At 50.3% G+C, this 8245-nt stretch overlaps 5 protein-coding genes across 5 annotated transcripts in view; 3 read left to right on the forward strand and 2 right to left on the reverse strand.

The window, feature by feature from the left end:
* Nucleotides 1-107: 107 nt before the first annotated feature.
* On the reverse strand, nt 108-1208 carry F4812DRAFT_426257 (ankyrin repeat-containing domain protein). The gene has a single exon (XM_047933994.1). It carries the CDS (start codon nt 1201-1203, stop codon nt 226-228), a length of 978 nt encoding a protein of 325 aa, XP_047790621.1. The 5' UTR covers nt 1204-1208; the 3' UTR covers nt 108-225.
* A 1171-nt stretch (nt 1209-2379) lies between these two features.
* Nucleotides 2380-3753, forward strand: F4812DRAFT_426258 (putative short-chain oxidoreductase). Its single transcript, XM_047933995.1, has 2 exons — nt 2380-3029; nt 3081-3753. The coding sequence occupies exons 1-2, from the start codon at nt 2522-2524 to the stop codon at nt 3476-3478; spliced, it is 906 nt and encodes a 301-aa protein (XP_047790622.1). The 5' UTR covers nt 2380-2521; the 3' UTR covers nt 3479-3753.
* A 94-nt stretch (nt 3754-3847) lies between these two features.
* On the forward strand, nt 3848-5583 carry F4812DRAFT_362283 (FAD/NAD(P)-binding domain-containing protein). The gene is made up of 2 exons (XM_047931857.1): nt 3848-4178; nt 4232-5583. Exons 1-2 carry the CDS (start codon nt 4113-4115, stop codon nt 5480-5482), a joined length of 1317 nt encoding a protein of 438 aa, XP_047790623.1. The 5' UTR covers nt 3848-4112; the 3' UTR covers nt 5483-5583.
* Nucleotides 5584-5609: 26 nt separating this feature from the next.
* F4812DRAFT_426261 (uncharacterized protein) lies at nt 5610-7041 on the reverse strand. The gene is made up of 3 exons (XM_047933996.1): nt 6773-7041; nt 6188-6683; nt 5610-6077 (listed from the first exon to the last, which is right to left on the reverse strand). Exons 2-3 carry the CDS (start codon nt 6620-6622, stop codon nt 5703-5705), a joined length of 810 nt encoding a protein of 269 aa, XP_047790624.1. The 5' UTR covers nt 6623-6683; nt 6773-7041; the 3' UTR covers nt 5610-5702.
* A 766-nt stretch (nt 7042-7807) lies between these two features.
* Nucleotides 7808-8245, forward strand: part of F4812DRAFT_458743 (uncharacterized protein) — a gene marked incomplete at both ends in the record, with an annotated part of 1122 nt that continues 684 nt past the window's right edge. The window contains one exon of the mRNA XM_047937407.1: nt 7808-7967. Coding sequence (XP_047790625.1) covers nt 7808-7967 — 160 coding nt within the window. The remainder of the gene's footprint in view (nt 7968-8245) is intronic.

The raw sequence follows: 8245 nt of genomic DNA on the forward strand, positions 1-8245 counted from the left end.
ACCATAAGATAAGATCTATTTATATGTGCTGTGTGTATTGCACGTGGTAAAGATAGAGCCAGGTTTTATTTCTTGAGGTGCTAGTAAACCATGTATTTAGGTATTCACAATGGATTAATAAATTCCTACCCAGGTAGCCTTACGGTTCTACTACAATTAATTCGTTTATTAACTTATCAAAGTCTTAAAAGATGACTACTACCCAAGCACAAGACCTAGACACCACTATACCTCGTCACCCCTTCTCGCGAAATGCAACTCCCGAAGAAGATAAGCCACATCGTCATGTCCTCGCCGTTCCGCATAATCAAGAGCAGTATTGCCATTATCATCCTTCGCGTTGATGTCGAACGCGTCGTGCTTGTTTTCGAGAATGAAGCTTACGAATTCGAGGTCGACTTTAGGCCGCTGGCAAATCCAGTGGAAATACCCTCGTCCTCCTCCCCCGAGGTAACCCTGATTTAGCTCCGAGGCTAGGAAACGAGCAAGAAACATTTTGGTCTTGGAAGATCTCGACATGCCCTTGCATGAGGTCAAGAAAGCCGCCTCGATCCCCTTAAAGTCGCCCCGCGCGTTGAGAACCTTCACCAAGGCTTCCGTGACCGCGAGCATCCCATCGTTGTCGGCTGTCCTCCGCAACCCGCTTTGCGGCCATCTGCTATTGTCGCCCGAGGCAAGATGGTGGCTGATGAGATGTAACGCGTTGCGAGGGCATCCCCCGTATATGGCTAGCTGGGGGGGTCTACGGAACTGGCTACGAATGTGGGTATTCAGAGATGCGCCGTGGCGCAACAGAACGTTAATTGTCTCCGCGTTGTCTTCCGACGTAGCAGCGTAATGTAGAGGCGTTAGGGCGATGGGCTCCAATGGTAAGGTGGCGGGCGGATAATATATTGAGTCTCCGGGATCGTGTCCGTTGGACAGTAAATTTCGAACAACACCGGACATGCGCGCTGCTGCTGCTATATGGAGTGGGGGGTAAATACCCTTATTAATATCACGATCCCGCTTGTAAATATCGGGTCGATACACAACGTGCTGAGCCAGAAGAGTAGCAGCAGCCTCTTGGCCTAAGGCAATCGCCAGCGTCAAAGGGGCGAGGGCGCACCAATCATATAGAGATTGCCATAGATCAGATTCAGTTAGGCAGATGTCTGCAATCGGTACATCTATGAGACACCCCGCGTTTATAAGTTCCTGCATGATCTCGAGATGTCCGCCGGCTACAGCATGGCATAATGGTGTTAGGTCCACTGGATCTTTTACGTTCAAATACTCGGGGAACAGCCTCAATGCTATTGCGATAGCATCCTTTGCGACCTCTACCGACCCCCGAGACGCGGCCCAGTGCAGAACCGAGAATTGAGAACTGTGGATACTCGCTCTTTCTTCATGTTGCTGAAAGTCCTCGATGCCTTTGAAGCTGGGATTGGTGTATATTCTCCAATCCTGCTTTTTCCTGGTAACATCCTCTTGCGCAATCATCACGTCTAATACATTGCGGCGATAGAGAAGCCCCTTTAGCAGCTTGGCAAGCCGGCGGCACGTCTGGCCGAGCCGGGAAATTTCTTGTAATCCCGGTATAAAGTCTCTAGCGATGAGATAAAGCAAGTCATCTGGGAGCTTTGGAGGAGAGATGGTAGTACGCGAAGAGGACGTACCAGTGCACTTGGTAGGCATGACTAAGGAGAGCAAAAGAGTTAATGAGAATTCGTTTCGCGCGCAGGGTTTAGGATGGCTTATAATTACCTAATATTGTATAATATGCGTCGAGGTATTTGGACTGGCGCTCCCCATGGGTTTGGATTTGGGGTCCTGGCCGTTTGTTGCTTCGATGAATGATAATAAATGAGCAGATATCGGCTAGTAAACGACATTTCGAATCAGGAGGGATAAATAGACATGGCGCAGCAAGATGGAGATATTTATAGCAAATATGTCAAAATTGAGCATGATTACACCTTTTACAAGTCTGAGGTCGTGGATAGACGGCTGTGACTCCATTGTCTGCGTATTCATAAAAGAATCAGGATGTTTCGTCTAGTGACGTGTGTAAGGAGTTCCAAGACAATGCACAAATAAAGGCATTGATGGAGAGAACAACTATAGTAAATACTACGGATATGCACAAGCTGGCGCGATATACTATAGGTACCTGTGTGATACCTACGAAGGAAGAAAGGTAAACCCCAAGAGATTACTTCTACGACGTGACTACTAACCTTAGATACCTTTCACGTCTACGAAGCTCCTCATGATAGGTGAGATCTCGTCAGGTACCTGTCGTATTGGACACCCGGAAGTAATTTACAAGTACCGTTTAGTCTTAGTATCTCTGCGAAGTAATAGAAGAGTTGCGGGCTTCAGATCATGGAGATAATTTTTATATCCGCCAAAATCCGCTCGCTGAGAATTCGTCAGGATATGTACCTAAGATAAATATAATGGAAGATGTGTCATCTTTGCTCAGATTGCCTCTTCTCACACGGTATTTTAACAGCAAACGGTTATCCTGCAATCTATGGCATCAATATCCATGGAACCAGGCACTTCTTCAGAGAGAAAATTGACATGGCTAATTACAGGCTGTTCCTCGGGCTTCGGTCTGGCCCTCGCGCGACTTGCCCAAGCTAATGGCCATAAAGTCATCGCCACATCCCGTAACCCAAGTCGGATGCCGGATCTAGTAGAAGAGATCACGAAGAACGGAGGGGAATGGATCAGGCTGGACCAGGAAGAGAAAGAGTGCGGCCGTGTCATCGAAGAGGTTGAAGCGCGGGGACAAGCGATCGACGTTTTGGCCAACTCCGCAGGCATCGGCATGGCAGGCCCTGTCGAATTCTTTACCGAAGAAGAGGTCCGTCATGTCATGGAAACCAATTTCTTCGGGCCGTATCGTCTGATGCGTGCGGCGGCACCGTACATGCGCAAGAGACGCTCGGGCGTGATAGTGAACTTCAGCAGCGGTTCTGGAGTGGAAGCTAGACAGTCCCTAGGCGTCTACGGCGCTTCCAAGGCGGCTCTGGATGGTAAATGTTCCCTTGCACTGACAAGCTCGTCTCGTGACTGACACGCCCAAGGCATAACGAAAACATTCCATCAAGAAATGCAAGACTTCAACGTCCGCGTCGTATTGCTTCATCTCGGAGCCTTCAATACTCCTATGGTTACTAAAGTAGCGGCAATAAGCAAATCCATTTACCCCGAATACAAAGATACGATAACCGAGAAATTCTACACCGCCTTGAGCACGGGCGATTTCGCTATCCACGGTGACCATGTGAAAGCAACTCAAGCAATATACGATGTAGTTATGGGCAAGGGGATAGGTGAAGGACATGAGAAGGAAATGATCCTGCCCTTAGGAAGGGATTTGGCGGAAAGGATAAGAGAGCATAGGGATCGTATTGACCATATGATGGAGGTGTTTGGAGAGATTTGCAATAACGTCGATGTTGATACCCCAGAAGCCCCCTAACTACCTGCCCATTATCAACGGCTATCATAGAGCGAAAGCTAATTTGTTGGGATCGAAATAGCATCATGGGGTAGGTAATGAATGCACTTATGGTTGATCTAGGTAATCCAAGAATGCGCTCAAATACGCCTGTTCCTAGATCATCGCGCATGATGCTGTGCTTAGGCTGTTCTAGATTTTTGTCCACCAGGCGTGATTCATGGAGAGCATAGTAAACATATATGATTTGAATTAAGTGTCGAAATTCAAATATTTCCCGACAATTTGCATTTATGCCTAATGTTGGAAGCTTACTAACGTATCTTGGGGGTTTTGGGGTACTTGTTATATGTCGACGATGCCGTCTTACTATATCTTATCAAGTCTACTGCATATGTGAGTGGCGAGGTGTAATCAATAAACCATCTGCCGTTCAGCACACCGAGTTCGATGTGACGTTAAGTCCGGCACATTCCATATTGGATGCCCTCCGGGTAATTCAGAAGACGTATGTTTGTCAACAGACATAAGTACTTGAATTGACAGGAACCGCCAGATATTTTTGTAGAAAACATCGTCAATAGCTTCATCTTCATCTTAGTCTACCTACCTTAGGTACCTAAGTAGCCACCTAATTGCTGGGACTAGCTCAACCATGGCTATCCCCTCAACTGAGCAGCTGGCAAACGGCCAGGGAACTAAAAAGCTACACTTCGTAATAGTGAGTGCGATTACCGAACCGGACCCAAACCGCGCGCTGATCACATCTTTTAGGTTGGGGGGTCGCTAGGTGGTCTTGCGACGGGCCTGGCCTTAAAAGCGCTCGGCCACGACACCACGATCCTAGAGCGCAATCCCGCTCCGATGCTTCAGGACCAAGGGGCAGGAATAGTAGCCGGTGGAGACACCCTCGAGCTTTTTAACCGATACAACCGATGCGACCGACCATTTTCGGTTCGCTCGGATAGGAGACAGTATCTCGATAGAGACGGTGTTGTAGTGCACAAGGTCGAGACGGTGCAGTATATGACCTCCTGGGACCTGGCGTACTACCTCATGCGTGCGAACTACGACGGCATCGAAAGCCCGTACTGCAAAGTTCCGGAGCCAGCGCCGGGTCACGGGAAAGCGACGCATCTGCACGACCGGCAGGTGGTAAGCTTCAACAGGGAAGGGGACGGCATCCGGGTATACTGGAAGTCGAGCAAAGGGGAGGAGGGGAGCATATTCGGCGACATTCTCGTCGGCGCCGACGGGCCCAGCTCGACGGTGCGCAAGATCCTCGAGCCGGACGTCGAGAGGAAATACGCCGGCTACTGCGCCCTCCGCGGGACGGTGCTCGAGACCGAGGCCAGCGAGTCCGCGAGGGAAGCCTTCACCCACCGATTCACATTTTTCCACTCCCCCGGCATTCAGATCCTCGCGTACCTGATTCCGGGGAAAGACGGGACGATAGAGCCGGGCCAACGGCTCATCAACTTCGTGTACTACACCAACTTCCCCGAAGACTCGGCCGAGCTGGAGGAGATCATGACGGATAAAGACGGGAGACGTCGGCAGATCACCGTCCCGCCGGGCGCGATGAACCCGGACGCGTGGGAAAAGCAGCGGCAGCTGACGCGCGAGAGGCTCCCGCCGCAATTCGCGGAGATAGTCTGCGGGACGCAGAAGCCGTTCGTGCAAGCGGTGACGGACGTGCTGACGCCGCAGAACGAGTACCTGGACGGGAAAGTGGTGCTCATCGGGGACGCGCTCGCCGGGTTCCGACCGCACACCGTCGCGTCGACGTCGCAGGCCGCTTTCGACGCCATGATCTACGCGGACTACGTCGCCGGCAAGGTATCGAGGGAGGAGTGGAAGAGGGAGACGATAGGTTTTGCGAGGTACATACAGAAGAGGGGCGTGGATATGGGTATTCGAAGCCAGTATCAGGACCTTCCGCTCAACGAGCACATCGACGACCGCAATAGAGCGTCGGTGCCGCGGGAACAGGAAGTTTTTCCTGAGTGGGCGACCGTGATATAGGCTTTCTATTACTCTTACATGGCTACGTTCGCATTTCAAACCTGTAACAGGTAGTACTCATGCTGTCTCTATAGCAGAATCCGAATTTTCTCTTTGTAGTTCATTGATACCTAGTTTTCCAACTATATATCACCTCCATCAACGTACCTACCTAATTTAAACTATTCCTGTGCCTTACGATCATGCCCGATGCGAAAAGGGAATGAGCCCCAGCAACGGATTACCACCTTACAGTAGGCTGTCCGTCCGAACTATCCGCGGGACCAACACGTTCACAAGACTCGTAATCGCCCATTCTAAACTGGCCCCAGGCGTTCCTCTGCGCGGGATCACACTGCTCCCAGACGATTTTGAAGTCCGCCGTCAGGGCAGAACCAACAGGACGACCGAAGACGCCGCTTCCGGTTTTAGGGAAGCCCTCCTTGGTCAGATAGGCCTGGAACTGGAACTGGACCTGCATCTTATCGTTGTACGAGTATTCCTGACCGGTGAAACAGGGCGACCAGGTTAACTTGTCGTTCCGGATGTCGACTTTGAAGTCCTTATCGTACGCTCCCGTTGCGCCGAAATTCACGACCTTCTCCGGGACATCCATCTAGCGGATGTGAAACAACAGCGCATTAGTTATATGTGACGTCAAGATTATATGAGTTGCCTACCTACATAGATAGGTACCAGGTAGGTATCAGGAAGGAAATTGCTCACCAAATACGATCCAGAGGCGTTCTTGACCGTAGGATCGTCAATCGACCCGTTATTCTTCAGATGCTCCCACTGGAAGTACGAATTAGCCGCGAAGCTCTGCACGCGCGCGCCTCCCGCAAGTTTCGCGTGCCCCGTATACGAGACGTCCGAGAAGGCGAAGCGCCACCCTTGAGGAAATGCGCCGAGCTCGATGGACATGATGCATATCGCAGCCTCCGAGTCGTATGGGTCCGCTGGAGTGACGCTAGCCCTCATGTCCGCAAAGTCGAATTTCAGACTATCGGCCTTGAGTGCGAGGCTCATGCTCGTCGCCGAGAAGCAGCCAGCGGAATTGGCTCCGCGGATGCCGAGGATGGTTAGGATGGTCGCGGGCGCGGATTGCGCAAGCGCGAGGATAGCCGTAGCTATAGAGGAGTGAAGCAATGACACCTTCATGGCAGTTTCGCTTTTTCTCTCGGTAGCAGGTACGTCTTATTCCAAGCGGGGGGGATAGGTTCTATAATTTGGTTGGTCAAGGTTATCGCTGAAGTTATTAGCACACGCGGGTGGGATTCGTGCCCATGAAAGATGATGGGATATACTAGCCTTCTAGTAGCTACGACGAACGTGTACTCGCTGATGTCGAGCACGCAATATTCTACGCTTCGGCATATACTGAGCTGCAAACGGATAATTGCGAAAGGCAGGCAAGGGGATAGGAATGGGCTTGCCATATTACCCGGTAGATGGAATATGTTCGACGGTGATTAGTAAATGGGCCGTTTGTCCTACGACTCCATTCTACATAAATTACCTGGCACGTTATCGACTCGAAAAATGCCGGATAATATGGATGATGTCGAGTATACAACTATGGAGACTTAATTCCTGTGACTATTTGCTGAGCAACGTCAGTATTGCATAAGAACACTTACCTATCATATAGCAAGGACTTCCTGTTAGTCGTGTTATATAGTTCCTAACTCATAGAGTATAGAAGCCCGGAATCTCCTCATGCACCAAAAGCTTATCGATTTTTAGTAAAGGGGTCGGCTCGGCGCTCGTACCGATTATATATACCAGGTATATATCCGCCGAACGCCATACGCCGGACAAGGGTACGGACCAGGGTACCGGCGAGCACCCGGTAGTGCGAGACCCTGATCGGCATTGGCTCCCGCTCGTTCCAATTATCTGCAAAGTAACATCGCTCCCGGTCATAGCACGCTGCAATAGCACGAGGCGCTGGCCAGTTCGTCTGGAAGATAACCAGTAATAGCTCACCTGATGGTAATTTGTCCCAATATGGCTTCCAGGCCGTCCGATACGGATTGGAGACGAATGGATTGACAGCTTCTCCGAGGTGGGGTTGCTGGGTTCGGCCGACGAGCTGATTGCTATGCTGTACTGAATGGTCTATAAAACCCGATATATCAATCCCGACCTCTCGCCGGTCCCCTATTTAATGAGGCGACCTTGGCGTTTCCTGTCCTGCATTTACATCTGATACTGGCTTCCATACAGCTTTAGTCGTAATGGTTACCTCGTAGACCCATATGCAGACGTGCCAGCTTCCTACTGTTGAGTCTATTGACCTAAGCGTCTGCGAAAACTGCAGCTGAAATATCAAGATGCGCGCCTATGCCTATCACGGCCATATTCTACTATCCGAACGTTGCCGTATCAACACTTGAACATATCGTCGTGGGCAACTGGGGCGCCTATGCTTCAAATTTCTCCCCAGCTATTACGCCATGCGACAACTGTGTCACGGAGGTGGGCCAGCTAGCCATCAACTCCCGTAGGACGCCACCCGCATAGTGGCTAAGTATTGCGTTCCATGATTTCGCCAACGCCGAAGTTGCTACCGGAACAGGCGGGCTAGATGTCAGTATCGGATTTGAGACAGCTCGTGGCGGGAATTCCGGTATTGCGTTCAACGATAGTTTTTTTTTTTTTTTTGGGGGGGGGGGGGGGGGGGGGGGTAAAAAAAATTGTGTATAACATGATGATTTATTAATTAATAAATTTTTTTTAATGGGTTGACAAAAAAAAGGGATTTTAGGACAAATAGATTAA

This window comes from Daldinia caldariorum (assembly GCF_022478825.1).
Source record: "Daldinia caldariorum strain CBS 122874 unplaced genomic scaffold F4812scaffold_7, whole genome shotgun sequence".
In the NCBI taxonomy this organism is placed as follows: Eukaryota; Fungi; Ascomycota; class Sordariomycetes; order Xylariales; family Hypoxylaceae; genus Daldinia; species Daldinia caldariorum.

Coding starts and splice junctions, on each gene's coding strand:
- F4812DRAFT_426257 (XM_047933994.1), bottom strand. CDS start 1,203: ATGCAGGAACTTATAAACGCGGGGTGTCTCATAGATGTACCGATTGCA.
- F4812DRAFT_426258 (XM_047933995.1), top strand. CDS start 2,522: ATGGCATCAATATCCATGGAACCAGGCACTTCTTCAGAGAGAAAATTG. Junction 3,030..3,080: donor TTCCAAGGCGGCTCTGGATG/GTAAATGTTCCC, acceptor GACACGCCCAAG/GCATAACGAAAACATTCCAT.
- F4812DRAFT_362283 (XM_047931857.1), top strand. CDS start 4,113: ATGGCTATCCCCTCAACTGAGCAGCTGGCAAACGGCCAGGGAACTAAA. Junction 4,179..4,231: donor AAAAGCTACACTTCGTAATA/GTGAGTGCGATT, acceptor CACATCTTTTAG/GTTGGGGGGTCGCTAGGTGG.
- F4812DRAFT_426261 (XM_047933996.1), bottom strand. CDS start 6,622: ATGAAGGTGTCATTGCTTCACTCCTCTATAGCTACGGCTATCCTCGCG. Junction 6,078..6,187: donor ACGCCTCTGGATCGTATTTG/GTGAGCAATTTC, acceptor CACATCCGCTAG/ATGGATGTCCCGGAGAAGGT.